The sequence below is a fragment of the Salminus brasiliensis genome, chromosome 4 (assembly GCF_030463535.1).
Source record: "Salminus brasiliensis chromosome 4, fSalBra1.hap2, whole genome shotgun sequence".
Lineage (NCBI taxonomy): Eukaryota > Metazoa > Chordata > Actinopteri > Characiformes > Bryconidae > Salminus > Salminus brasiliensis.
The window spans coordinates 46,911,771-46,927,314 of record NC_132881.1 but is presented as its reverse complement, the minus strand read 5'-3'; the positions used below and the strand labels follow the sequence as shown (position 1 = coordinate 46,927,314).

General features: G+C 43.5%; 1 protein-coding gene across 1 annotated transcript in view; it reads right to left on the bottom strand.

The window, feature by feature from the left end:
* Nucleotides 1–15,326: 15,326 nt before the first annotated feature.
* Nucleotides 15,327–15,544, bottom strand: part of spcs3 (signal peptidase complex subunit 3) — a 4,811-nt gene continuing 4,593 nt past the window's right edge. Inside the window, exon 5 of the mRNA XM_072677156.1 lies at nucleotides 15,327–15,528. Within this exon, the coding sequence (XP_072533257.1) occupies nucleotides 15,396–15,528 (133 nt within the window). The 3' untranslated portion in view covers nucleotides 15,327–15,395. The remainder of the gene's footprint in view (nucleotides 15,529–15,544) is intronic.

Below are 15,544 nucleotides of genomic sequence, written 5' to 3'. Positions count from 1 at the left end.
TTTAGACTTGCTCTGTTCATCATGAAAAATCAAATGTTTGTGGTCTCTTTGAGGTAGATGCTTTACTTGGACATCAACCATGGCAATATTTAACAATTTAATATTAATTTAAATTATTTATTTATTATTATTAAAATTATTTAATTGTTGGAGACTTCTTTACTTGTGGTTCTGCTTGGATGACCTTACCATAGTTTCAAGTTTTCCACTTGTTAAAATGAAGCTCACATGTCCGATGATTGTATTTATTTATGTACTGAGTGATGCATGTAGAATCAATAATGCAAAATAATCAATCAATAAAATATTACATGCACTTTTTTAGAACCTCCCATCTTGTATCCAGCTGGTTCAAAATTACACAGTGCAGTTCATTTTAGCCATCCTCAAGCCCTTCATTAGGGGTCAGTTTCTGACCCCAGAGCCAGTCCTGGCTAGATATACATGTGGGTGGTGGATCCACTTGCACCAGTACCACCCACCCATCCACTTTAAAGGGTTTAAAGGGTTTACTCAGGCCTTCATCTTACATCCAAATTAGTTCAAGTGATGTGAAACAGGTCAGTGACAAATCCACCAATCAGCCACAGATCAGAACACTTGAGGCAGGGACTCTACAAGACCTCTGAAGGTATCCTGTAGTATCTGGACACTTCAGACTTCAGCAGCAAGTCCAGAAGCACAAGTGAGTTGGGAGCATCAATGAGCCTTAGGTGCCCATGATCTGGTTGCAAGTTCACCGGTTGTCCTTACTTGGAGAACCTTGGATAGATACCGACCACTGCATACCAGCAACGCCCCTGCCTGATGCTTGGGAGATGTTCTGACCCAGTCACTGTCTGCTTAATATATCCACCCTCTCACAGGTGCTACCTGAAGCCCCCCCCCTTTCACCAGTCAGTAGTGGTACTAATGTTATGGCTGATCGGTGTGTGCAAATATAGAAGCAATTAGGAAGGGGCGGATACTTCTCAGAGGACTGAAAGACACACAAAAAGTGCCCCCCCCCTCCCCACACACACACACACACACACACACACACACACACACTGTAGACAGGTCTGTCTCTTAGGTCTCTGGGTCAATATGTGATGATGCACTTCTCAGGATGATTTATCAGTTGGACACAGTGCCTGCTGGACTGCAGGCATATCGGACGCCTCCAATGGAAACAATCAAAAAAAGACAGACCCGAGCTAATCAAAGGAAAACACAATGTGATGAAAGGAAGTATCCCTCCCTCCAAAACCTACACTGTGATGGCACTGCTGACACAGGCAGTGAAATACTGCCACTTCATGACCCAGCCAATCAGCCAGGCTGGACAGCTGGACTGAAGAAAGGGGTTATCTTGGTAGGAGCAGGCCTGCAGGGTGTGTTGGACCATGAAAAAGGGGAAAAAGGCATAAAAACTGACATGTTCTGCGATGAGAAAACAAGGCCTGATCCAGCCTGATAAAGAACAGCTCAGACTTTGCATCGCTGCTCGGGTCAATAGCAACGGTCACACTCTGCTGTTATACTGGGAGGCTTTTCAAATATAATATCTGCAGCCGGCAGAGCGATCAAACACTGAAAAATACAGATAAAATTGCTCATTTCAAAAGTCATTCACAGTTTATGGTGGAGGACCATTTCGTTTCGTTTGTTTTTAGTCATGCTTTTAACATCTCTGGCCAACGGCTCTTTAAAAGCACAATGGTGGGATTCTACTTGTGTAGTGGTTGGTTTCTTAGGACACACGCTAGGGCTTAGAAACTGTAGAAATTCGTCATTTGGTTGATTCTAAGCAAGCCTGTACTTTAACGTTTCCATTGTTGTGGCACAACGGACAACCCCAGTATCAACCATGGAGCTACCACAGCATGTGGGAGGCTGGGGTGCTGTGCTACACCAATAAGAGTCCCTGGGCAAGACTCCCAGTACTACATTAACCCACCTCTGTAATACAAGTTACCTTATAAGTTGCTCTGGATAAGAGGATAAGCTAAACGCCATAAGGGAAAGTAAGTGTTAACCCCAACTGTGATGGGATGGTCAGGGAGCAGATAGGAAAACCCTTTGAGAACAGGTCTTAAAAGGTGATGAAGTGTTGGTGGGACTATGGTCGTTTGTGCACAGTAGGACGGGGGGGGGGTTACCCCCAGCTGGATTCGAATCAGCAACCCTGGAAGGAGAGAGAGCTCACCAACACCTTAGCATAGCACCACTAGCAAGCAAAGGTGACTTCTGGTCAAAAGCTGATCCGCACCAAGAGCCCTTCCAGCTTCAAGAACGGCTCGGCTCGACCCGCCATCCTTTAAGATCCACGGAAGACGAGCGTCCAGACTTTTTACTGTCCTGCACCAAAGTGGTGGAACAAGCTTCCCCTGGGTGTCCGAACAGCAGAGTCCAACGCTCGCTGTCCTCAAACCCAGACTGAAGACCCTCCTCTTCTGAGAGGATTTGGGCGAATAGCTGAGTATTATGGTCACCTTACTGACTTGTGTTTAGTAGAGTCTAAACTTAGAGGAGCAAAGCACTTTTGTAAGTCGCTAAGAAGAGCATCTGCTAAATGCCTTAAATGTAAATGTACTTCTGGAATTACTCTTGAGAACAAGGGAACAGAAAAGGTGGGAAACCCAAACAAATGAGTTGCCAAAAATGGTGCAGCTCAGACGAAGGACAGCACAGGCCAACATAACTAAAAGATGACCAATGAAATCAGTCAAGCTCTAGCTCAAATCTGAAGACCAGAACTTCTTCACTCTAACCATAGTCTTCTGTTAGTTCAGCTAACAGCTATTGTCTTCTATTTTGGCTGAGTTCAGAGCTGAGATCTCTTTTCTCCTCTTGCCTGATTTCCTCATCAGCACTCCTCTACTTTCCCAACTCTTTTTCCTTTTCAACTCCTTTCTTCCCTCCAACTTCTCCTTCCTCAGCTCTTTCTCTTGTCCTTTCACCTCAGTGTACCGTACCGGTCACCCCTCTACAAAGGTGTGACAGAGAACCACTGTTTGCCACAGTCTTAAATCCAGTGACCACCAGGTGCCTCTGGTTGGCACTGATTACCCCTAGATGTTCTGGGAATTGGAGTTCCCTTGGGTAACAGTGCCTCGCTGCCGTCGCCCTCTGCTGGGAGCCTTCCTAAAGTGGATAATTCTATTTATTGTACTCGGGCTAAACTAAAGAACAGTATTCTTTACCAACCTCACCAACTATATATCTATATAGACAGACAGACAGATTGATAGACAGACAGATTGATAGACAGACAGACAGATAGATAGATAGATAGATAGATAGATAGATAGATAGACAGACAGACAGACAGACAGACAGATAGATAGATAGATAGACAGACAGACAGACAGACAGACAGATAGATAGATAGATAGATAGATAGATAGATAGATAGATAGATAGATAGATAGATAGATAGATAGATAGATAGATAGCTATTGAATTGTCCAGAATTGTCCAGTTTTTTTCTCTTTGATTTTGAGCCACACTGTACTTCACATCCTCACACACACACACACACACTCACTCACACGAACGGACAAAAGCACAAGCAGACACACCTAACCCATGTTTTTGATGTGGTCAGGAAAGGAGAAGTCCAGCTGTTGATTTGGCTGATTTAGATCCTCTCTGTTCCAATGAGGAAATTCATCTGACCACAGCAGTGCGTTATGGAAAACACACACACACACAAACACACACACTATAGTGACCAAACAGAGAAAGCGAGATTACACGAGCGCAAGACTTTTCAGAACACTGAAAAAAATATGCAGATTTCTCCTCTCCAACATCTGGATAACTCCTCTCTAGAGAGGCCACCCAGGTGCTCATACAGTCCCACCGTCATTTCAAGACTTGACTACTGCAACTCCTGCAACCTCCTGGCTGGTCTTCCTCTGCACACCATCAGACCATTCAGCTGCTTTATTCACCAACCGTTCTGAACAGTGTTCTTCTGTGGGATGTCTTCAGTTTTATAAGAGCAGAGCTTTGAACAATTCTGTAGTTTTAAACACACCATGGGTCTGATCTAGACTTTCTGTTAGGACTTTCCTCAAGGACTCATTTAAAAAAGATTCTTAGGAAGATCTTGAGTGAATGAGGCCCAATGTTCCTAATTTTAGTCACTTCTCTCCACTATCCTTGAGGAGCATTTAGAGGCTCTTCTATTTAAAACAGTGGAGGAACCTCTTGAGGTGCTTTGTGAAGGTTTTTTTTTTAGAAGAAAAGGGTTCCTTGAAGGTTCCTTAAAGCACTTTCAGAGCTTTCTCCATTGTTTTAAATTGAATAACCTCCAAATGTTCCCCAAGGAGCTCATACTTTTAACAATATTCCACCAAATTCAGAACTGGCCTCCACAGACCTACCTTAAATTAGTCCAATTTTGCACACCACACCATCTGCACACCATATTTCCAGCTGTGGTCCATCTCTAGAACAGTTTATCAGCCGCCCTCTACCTTCCCTGATATAGGCCACTGGGCCGCTGTTCTCCAGATGTTATTTGGGTGGTGGTCCAAAAAAAAGTTCCTTGAAGGTTCCCCTACAGTTTAAAATGGAAGAACCTAATGGGGGGATGTTCCTAATTTTAGCTGTGTCACTTCTCTACACTGTCCTTGAGGAACATTTGGAGGTTATTCAATTTAAAACTGTGGAGGAACTTCTTAGGGTGCTTTGAGAAGGTTTTTAGAAGAAATGGGTTCATTGAAGGTTCCTCAAAACACCTTAAGAGGTTCCTCCACTGTTTTAAATTGAAAAACCTCCAAAAGTTCCTCAAGGAGCTTATACTTTTATCAGTATACTGTGATCTCTTTACCAGCGTCCAGTAGCTGCTCATCAGCTTCAAAACCCTGGCCTACAAAGCCAGAATTGGACCTACCCGTCTGTACCTGATGCCAAAGCTGAGCTGTACTAAGAGCCAATCTTCAGGCTTCAAACATGGCTCAGCTTGACCCACCATCCCTCAAGACATATGGAAGGCGAGTATCTAGACTTTTCTCTGTCCTGTAGCTGAGGTGGTGGAACAGACCTCGCCGGGATGACGAACGCCAGAGTTCGCCATGAAGACCATCTTTTTCAAGAGCTCTTAATTCAGCACCCATTCCACCCATTGCTGACACTGATCTCTACATGCACACACACATCTTGTCTAGTTCCTATAGAGAAGTACTGCCAATATATTAGGACTCTCTGGAGCAGATAAACTAGTTGAAAAGGGCCAGGAGTGCGCTAGAGGGGTATAAAGCCCCCCAGCATTGAGCTGTGGAGCAGTGGAAGAACTGTGTTCTCTGGGATGATGGTGGTTGAGCTCCATCCAGTCCTTTTAAGATAAGTTTGGGGAGTTGTGGATGAGGTGGGGTGGTACTACTTGCTCTTGTTGCTGAATGCAATCAAATCCTGTGTATGAGAGGTTCTGTTGGGAACGGAAAGTGTTTTTCTTATTCTGATCATCTGCTGTAAATTACTGACAGCTGTGTCATTCTTGGATGCCTCGCATTCCACTTTCCTAACCCCCCCCCCCCCCCCCCCCCCCCCCAAAAAAAAAAAAAAAAGAAAAAAAAACGTGTCAGAACTGCAAGGCCTCAATAGCCTCACCACAATACCAGCGCTGAAGCTATGCCAGACACGAGCTCCCCATTCTTTTCACGGAATGAGGGAATGACTAATTTTTATCACTCTCTAGGAAAAGCCACCAAGAGGAAATGGATGAATGAGGCAGCAGCTGGGGGACTGGCTGATAACACAATGGAGAGGGGGGCGGTTAGTGGGACGGGACACAAATGTGCATGGGGAAGATAGAAACAAACAGGAGCTGGTTGAAGGACGCCAGTACAATGCCATCTCAGGTGAAACAGTAACTCAAGGTCCCTCAGCTGTTCTACCAACACCTGATAATGTGAGAAATTCGGTGCCATCTGCTGTGGAATCTGCAGCAATGTACGTGTGACGGCGTCCACGTCAATGGGAAAAATAACAATAACTGACTGTGTTACAATAGTCAATTGTACAGAACAGCTGCAAGACTGAATTCCAGACTTATTACACAGTAAGGCCGTATTATTGAGAATCTGCATGGAAAACAATGCTAAATCTGACTGTTTTTCCTAAGCTATTGGAGAGAGGAAGGGAAGACTGGACCGTTTGGCTTGTTTTGGCCCTTTAAGTGGACAAAATGTGGCGCCTACAATCCTCTAAGACCAACACCATGCATTGTTTGAGAGCATATATGCTGCCTGTTGGTGCTTAAAGCAGAATATTTTGGAGATATGAGTTTTCTCAGTAATGGTGACAATATGCAATAGGTTCTGTAAAGTAATCATTTGGATTATTTATTATTTATTACATTATACTGAGATCCACGATGGATGAAAGTGGTGCAGACTCAAGACAGACTTACAAAAGCTCCTGACCAGCCACCCGTATCCCACCACACTGTAACTGGCAGACATTAACGGCGCGGAAGGCTTGGCTCTGCGAGCGCGTTCATATCTGTCTGAGATTAATCTGAAGATTACAGCACGGCTGAATTGGTTCAGTTACCAAATCCCATCATAATGATCCACATCCAGCTCGGGGACAAATTCTTTTTTAATAGGCTGTTTCCTTGCAGAGCGCACGCCTAAGCAGAGATCTTGGGTTGCTGTGTTGTGGAGGACAAGCTGTGGAATGTATTTGATGTCATGCAGTTATTATTGCCTTTATTAAATTACATTGCTTTTTGGCTCATTACCTCCACCAACAAGAAAGCAATTCCAAGTAATTCATAAACACCCCCACCCTGCAGAGACACACTCAAACATCTCTCTCACAAAGAGAAAAAAGGGATCGCGGATTGTAATTGAATGACTCGGGACCACCTAGCTAGCAGGCGTTTTACGATGTCACCAACATGGTTTTGGCAGGAGTGTATGGAGTGGTGGGAGTGGTGGGGGTGGTGGCGAGGGTCTTACTGACCTCTCGAGTGGCTTTTGTAGTGAGTCAAGCCTTGATTTATGATGCATGTCAGAACCGATTCCTTTATGAGACTACTAACCAACTACACCATGTGGACAAAAGTATTGGGACACATGTTCATTCATTGTTTCTTCTGAAATTTAGGGGTGTTCAAAAAAAGAGATTATCCTTTTTTATGCTTTTGTTGGAGTAACTGTCTCTACTGTCCAGGGAAAAGACTTTCTACTAGGTTTTGAAGAAGAATTGCTGTGAGGATTTGATTGCAATGATCACCACACCACCTCATCCCATCCAAAGTACTGGATGGAGCTCCACCCCACCACCATCATTCCAGAGAACACATTTCCTCCACTGCTCCACAGCTCAATGCTGGGGGGATTTATACCCCTCTACTTGCCCACGCCTGGCATTATTAGGCAGCATGGTGCCAATAGGTTCATGATGTTGATCTGCTCCAGAGAGTCCTATTCTATTGGCTGAACTTCTCTACAGGGACTAGACTTAAGTAGCTGAATGCATTCATTAGAAGAGGTGTCCTCAAACCTTTGGCCATATAGTGTACGTTCAGGTCAAGTATTTAGTTCAGCAGCACTGTAAGGCACCTCCACAAGTCTGCGCCACCTTATTAAAGTCCTGGATGTGTTTGGAGTTGATTGAGAGAACAGTGTGACTTTAAGTGTTTGGTTGCAATGCTAGCCTTGTAGCACCAGCGCTAAACCACAGAAGCAAAACAAACCGTTAAACAGTATCAGCAGAAACTGTTCTTATGCATCAGATGTCATCGGCTGAGAGCTCTCAGTGTCCAGAAAGCAGACAGTCCTGCTTTTGAAACAACACACTACACAGTGCCACCTGCTGGACCGATGCTCAGCAGGGCAGATTTAACCCAAAAAGGTTCTATACAGCACTAGAAAAGGGTTCTGTGACTCATAACAACAGTGGGACACAACTAGAAGAGTTTTAACCAGGGTTGATCCATTTAACCAGGTTAGTAATCATTATATGGAGCCATTGTCTTTATTAAAGAGCCCATATTTTGGTTATTAATAGCCAAAATTGCCCCTAAATATGGTTTACATGACATAAACAGTCCTAATAAAATAATTCCAAATAATTTGTATGCATCATTAAGACTAATATACACACTTGCTATCAGAAATATAACTTTAAACCCTATAGCAGAGCTTGATCTCGCTTTAATTTAAGCCCTTATCTGTTAAATGATGCAGCAAATAAACCAAGACAATGAATGCATTCAGCTAGTTTCACCCATTGCTGACACAGATGTGCAAATGCCCACACACACACAGCTTGTCTAGTCCCTGTAGAAAAGCACTGGCAATAGAATAGGACTCCCTGGAGTAGATAAACTAGATGACCCCGTTGGCACCATGCTGCCTAATAATGGCAGATGTGGGTTAATAGAGGGGTATAAAGCCCCCCAGCATTGAGCTGTAGAGCAGTGGAAGAACTGTGTTCTCTGGAATGATGGTGATGGAGCTCCATCATTCAATCAATACTTTTAGGGATGAGGTGCGGTCGTGACCATCATCCAATATCCTGACCTCACTGATGCTCTTGTCGCTGAATGCAATCAAATCCTCATAGCAATGTTACTCCAGAATCTAGTAGAAAGCCTTCTTCTTCCCTGAACAGTAGAGTTTACAGTTACTCCATAAAACTCTTTTTTCAATACCCTTGATTTCAGAAGAAGCAATAAACGAGCAGGTGTCCCAATACTTTTGTCAATATAGTGTAACTCAGAGCAGCTTTGTGTAGATTGCTGTGCATAAGTAGTTCCAGGAAAATCATTCCTCTCAGAGTGATGGTCAGGCCTGGCCTAGACACAACTGGTATTTGGCAAACTGCACCTTGTGCTGAAGGGCAGTGCTGTGTTTAGAGCACATTTGGAGGTTTTTGGCCAAATGTTCAAATTCAGAGAGCCTTGGGGTTCTGTTGCACTCGGCACACTGAACGACCCTGACCACAGAGCACATTCTGAGTCATTTTAATAAATCACACCTTGGCTCAGAAACAGTGGCAATGACCCAGCAGTCGGGCATTATATGCAGTTATTGGTGTCAAAGACACCCGATCTTCTTGGAGATGACCCATAAAGAAAACCTGAGAAGTCTCAGACTGTAACTTGCTGATTCACCAATTGTTTGAAACAATCCCATCAGCTCAGTCTGGATAAGCCGAGGCAGATACGCTACTGTTCAAAGGTCTGGAATCCTCCTCGTGCCGCCAAAACAGCCCTGAACCGTCGAGGCATTGACCCTACAAGACCTCTAAAGATCTCAGGTGAAGTCCGGTAAGTTGTGAGGTGGACTGGGCCTCCATGAGCATCAGTGAGCCTTTGGTGTCCATGACCCTCTTCAACCGGTTCACCGGTTGTCCTACCTTGGAGCACTTTTGGTAGGTCCTGACCACTGCATACTAGGGCACACTCCACAAGACCTTCCTGATGTTTTGGAGATGTTCTGACCCAGTCATTGTCTAGAACATCATAGTTTGGTTCTTTCAAAGTGTTTTGAGTTCCTAGGCTTGCTAATTTTTCCTGTTTCAACACCTTCTTCACCTTCAAGAACCGACTGTTCACCTGCTGCCTAATATATCCACCCCTGTGACACTGGAACCAGATTTTTGGTACTAATGTTTTGGCTGATAGAATGCAGACTTATCCAGCATCTGAGAGGTTCAGATCAGCATGCATAATGTAATTAGTTACGCTGATCTGACCCCTGGCATAAAGGGCTGATATCATGGAAAGTGAAATCTTTTGACAAAAGTATTGGGACACCTGCTCATTCATTGTTTCTTCTGAAATCAAGGGTATTAAAATAAGATGATCCTGCTTTTGTTGGAGTAACTGTCTCTACTGTCCAGGGAAGAAGACTTTCGACTAGATTGGGGAGGTTCATTGCTGTGTGGATTTGACTGCATTCAGCAAGAAGAGCGTTAGTTAGTGAGGCCAGAATGTTGGATGATCACCACCCCACCTCATCATCCCCAACTCCTCAACTCATCATCCCAAAAGTACTGGATGGAGCTCCACCACCATCATTTCAGAGAACACAGTTCTTCCACTGCTCCACAGCTCAATGCTGGGAGGCTTTTTACCCCTCTACTAGCCCACGCCTGGCATTATTAAGCAGCATGGTTCTAATAGGTTCATGATGTTTATCTGCTCCAGAGAGTCCTATTCTATTGGCATTACTTACTTACTCTACAGGGACTAGACAAGCTATGTGTGTGCATTTGCACATTTGTGTCAACTTAAAGTAGCTGATTGCATTCATTAGAAGGGGTGTCCACAAACATTTGGACATATGAATTAGCATGTGTAGCCTACAGCAATTTAGCTCTGCCCCATTTCCACCAAGCTCAAGGTATAAGCAGTGTTTCAGCCTACACTGCTTTCTGAAGGAGACGCAATACAGGGTAGCCAATCAGAACAGAGCTCATTTACATGTAAGCTGCATAAACCCTCAGGATGGTTAATCAGATGATAATTTAGTCCAGCAGCTTCTATGAGAGCAGTTTCTCATAGCAGTACCTACAATGCAGGTGTTTCTGATAAAATGGCCAGTAAATGTAGTCGCTATTAAACCATGAATTTACACACGCAGCCCTAGCCTCCCTTCCCTCTTATCTGCTGGTGAACGACCACAGGCAGAACATCCAGCCCTGGGTATTTATGACAGGCTGCTCGAGGTGGACTGGGGGGTGATACAGGCCTCCTGCATATGTTCGAGGATGGGATATCCCCCTGGCATGTGTGTCTGTTGTGAGCCAGGACACGAGGCTTATGTGTGCCATGGGATTTAATGAAGCTTGTAATTCCAGTGTGTCTGCACACTGTCACAGACTGGCAGTTTAATCGTGTGGTCCGTGCTGAGACTCGCCGCCAGCTGTGGGGTACGGTAATTGGGGGTCCCAATTGGGGGGAAAATGGGGAAAATCTGATACATTTTAAATGTTAAAAGTCTCTTTCAAAAGTAAGGCTGTGTCCCAGATCCCTCACCCGGCGTGTCTGTGAGCTGCTGAGCTGCTGAGATGCTTTATAACCCTCTATATGTCATACTTGGCTTTGCTCTCTCGCTCTCTCGATACAAGGACCACTGACACTTCAGCCGTATGTTTGGTTTGAAGACCACTGCTGGAATGAGAGAACCCCATGCTTCCAAGCCCGCTGTTGATTTATAAGTCACTTTGGAGGGGGGCTGGGGGCTGGAACATTCTCCCCGACCCCTGGTGTCCTCAGCGAGGACTCTGACTCGCAGCTGACATTTCCTCACCCTTGTTTTGTACCCCCTGCATACCACAGATGTTCTGCAAACAGCTCATGTAAACTTGTTATTTTTCCCTCCAAGTTATTTTCCAAGATCCAATCGGTTCGGTGAATGCAAATATTTGCCCCGCCGTAATTGCGTTTCCCTTGAACTGTTGTTGCAATGTCAACAACCACAGGGTGGTGGGTTTGCTATTTTAAGTGTAGTGATGCAGTAACTGTACTCAGCCCTATTAAGAGAAGAATGAGTCCCCCCCCTCCCCCACACACACACACACATCACCACCCGCCGCCACCTCCCTCTATACTGCTCTCAGATGTGAGTGGTATTGATTGATTGTCTGTCTCACTTGGGTCTGATTCTGCCGAGCGTCTGGACATTTTTCTGTCTCTCGGCTGGAGATGTTGAATTTGTCAGTGAGTTGAATTTCCTCCAGGTGATGTATGACAGTCCTCTGATGAGGCGGCTGAAGAGGCCTTGCATTCAAATGGAGAACCTCGGAAAACAAAGGACCAAATGAGATTAGGAGAAAAACAACAGGGCTGCGGTTCTGATGCCAGAAGGGGATCCTCAGTGGTATAATATGTGATGGACAATAGCAACAATAGCAGTGCAGTGCCCAGTCCCAGTCCCCCTCAACATGATTACTGACGCCGCTTCAACTTTGGATGACTGTTTGGAGATGTGCAGCTATTCCGAAGGGCAGCATGGTGGTGCAAAAGATGAGGATTTGTTGTCGTCTCTGGTCAGAGGTGCTGCCAAGGATTTTGGGCCCCAGGAAAGGATATTACACTGGGCCCCACAATTCCAACAGTTCTGCCAAAATACTCAATTAATACTTTTTTAGGGCTCCTGTCAATCACAGGCCCTTGGAATGGACCTAACCCCCGTTCCCCTCCTCTCCAACACGACTGGTCTTAGATGGTCATCCACACACAATTTTGCTAAGCTAGCTGGTTAATCAGCTTGTGATCAGCATGCTGGTTGCCCAGCCTGGTGATGTTCATCATGCTGGTCAACCAGCATGGTCAATCTCTTTCTTACTGGTGGTCTAGCTTGGTGAGGTTGCTCATGCGGGTTGACCAGTCAACTAGTCAAGAGCTAAGCTGGTCAACCATCTCAACCAGCAGGGTCGTAAAGGAGCTTCCTAGCCCAATCACATGCAGGGCGTTTTATGTGGTGTTGATGGGATTTGAATTCATGACCTCCTGAGTCTCTTGACAAGCAGGCAGTTAGACAGTCACTCCACTCTAGAGCTGCGAACCCATGCACAGTTCAGTGTCCAGTAAAAAAGGTACAGTAAATTTACTGACAACTGTGAGTTTTTATGTAGTGTACGTGTGAAATACAGACTCTAGGGTTTTACCTCGATGGTCTAACTGCGCTATGAGAAGATCATAGGTTCAAATCCCAGCAAGGGATCAGAACTGCATTGTCAAAGGCCTCCCAGTCTGGGAGCGTCACGTAATAAGGGGAGTCCTAACCTACGGTTAGTGGTGTGTTCCGGTTAGCTGTCTGAAGTTAGGCAGTCCGACAGCTCATTAGAACCAGAACCACGGCTTATGCTAACATAAAGCAACACAACTGAGGTCAGATTGATTGTTTACTATGATCGTGACGTGATGTTTTCCACCCGGAAGCAGGTTTCTTAACGTTATGACATGAAGTGAATTAGCAGTGTTAAATGCTTTAAGTTAGAAAAGTCCACAGACTTCTGTCCACAGACTTTTGTCATACAAACATACCCTATTCTGGTAGGCTAGCTGGTAAATCAGCTTGTGACCAGCATAGCACCATACGCTGCCTTTGATTTTGCTCATGCTGCTTATGCTGGTTGACCAGCGTGGCCTTGCTGGTTATACAGCCTGATGTAGTGTAATTTCACAGCTATAGGGTGGCCCTACAGTCATGCCGGTCAACCAACTCGGTCATTCTGGTCATACTGGTCAACCAGCTTGGTCACGTTGGTCAACCAGGGTTAGCAGTAAATAAGCTGCAGCTAGTTTAAGTCAGATTTGTTCAGACCACAGAGTCTTGCCTGAGACATGGTATTATCATAGTTCTGAGAAACTTTTGGGGTTATAACCTTTTTATTATTATTATTAATTAATTAGTTTAGTTATTACATATATTTTTTATTCTATTAATGGTGGAGGGGTGCAGACAGGTTGTGGTTAAACCAAATGTCAATCTGAACAAATGTGGGGTTCACTAATTCATGTAGGTTTGGATAGTAAATAAAGAGGCTATATTTGTAGAGTAGTCATGGCGAGAATCTGTAGGTGTAGGTTAACCATTTCACACCAATCTGCTCTGAATTACATCTCAATTACTATTGGGAATTATGCAGGAATTTAAAAATTTAAGCCTGTTATTTGTAAGAGGAGTCTAACTGCATGTCAGATCAGCTGTTCATGCAGACTGGGGGAATTGATCCTTTCACCAAAACTGATAGTCTGCAGTCCTGTGCTGCCATCTGCTGGCATACTAATGGAACAGCTGGCTGTTTTTCCAAACATACTGATATCTTAGAAGTGGCACATTTGAGACCTTCAGTTGAGTCACACGTGAAAGAGGCATAAATACACCTACTAAACACACAGTACACTGAACTTTTAGAGGCTCTTCAATGTGAAATTGTGGTGGAGGAACCCCTAAACGTTCCTCAAAGAACGTATGTTTTTAACAGTGTACCACCAAATCCAACACTGGCCTCCACAGACCTTATATTGGTCCACTATACAGGTGTACAGGTACAGGCTGTGGCCCATCTATTGCACAGCCCCCCGCCCCCGCCCCAATTCTGAAATCTGACTGGCTGAGGGATGCTCTCAGGTGTTGTAAAATACTTATACACACCTGACAACATAAATCAACTGAAACATGAATATCAAATTATATGAAATAATATATATATACATATACTATTTTATATATATTTGTATATATATTTATTTATTTATTATATCTATTATTTATTTATTATATACTTTATTTATATTACAGTATATATATATATATATATATATATATATATATATATATATATATATATTAAAATGTTGCTGATGTGACTTTTCGACTGTCACATAAGATTAATATTAATACAGTAGACATTTTGGAAAAGTCACCCCTCATCAGTTGATGTGATTCCTGACTGCATTAGTTAGTACATTTATTTTTCCCTGTAGGAGCAACAAATAAATATGGAGCGGGTTTAGGTGGAATATGCAGTGATGGACTGAACAGCGGAGTAATATTTGTGATGAATTATTGGGCTAATATGTGGAATATATGATTGTGGCCATTTTACAAAGCAGGATTTTCTAATTGTCTTAAGCCCAAGGCAAGTTTGTCCAATAGGAGAAGCTCTGGGAGCGCTCTTATTGGACACTTTAGGCTAACTGAAAAACTCTACCACACAAAGTGAGGTAATGCTTGTGTTTAGACTCCCTGTGTAAACTATATGTTGAGTTTTTTTTTGTTTTAGTACAAATATGTGAACAAATCCTCTACAGAAACGTTATTTGCCAATTTTTTTTGCACATTTTAGACAAACTTCTATTTATTTTTGTAATTTATACAAAAAGAAACATATAAAATATAATTTTATTTAATAACTTTTTAATGGAAGTCCATGTAAAAACTTTAATTTAACATCATTTTGGAGCATTTCTATTGGTCCATTTCACAAAATGACACTATATGAAGAACAACTGTCAGATTTACACTATGTTAACAAGTGGAAAAACTGCAAAAATGGATTACACGGGTACAAGGTGCCTTTTTGTGACAGGAACTATAAGTATATATATTTTTTACATAAATTAACATGTTGGAAAAAAAATGTAAACACCTTAAATGTGCAACAATAAGCTGAATTTGTGTTGTCTGATGACAACACCAGTGTAATAAACTCTCTACAGACCTGCGCTGTCTAATAGGAGGCAAATCCTGCATTGTGAAACACACCTCTACTCTTAACGTTTTCAGAATAACTTCTATTTAATAGACAAGATCAGCTTCTCCCGTTCCGACGTTCCCCTGTTACCCCACAAACAAACACAGAAAACCATTTTTGTCTGTTTTTATTAAAACCCACAACAGTGCACAAAAAATTGACAGAAATTTCCGGACAATTCAGTAGCTCTTGGCAGTTTCGTACATTTCGGGGAAAGGGAGGGAGATGTGTCCAGATCCCATGACCAGTGGCAAGATTCCAGCGTTTGGCACCACATTCCAGGACAGTGTGAGGGTGATGTTCTTGTTGGCTCTGGTTTTGGAAACAA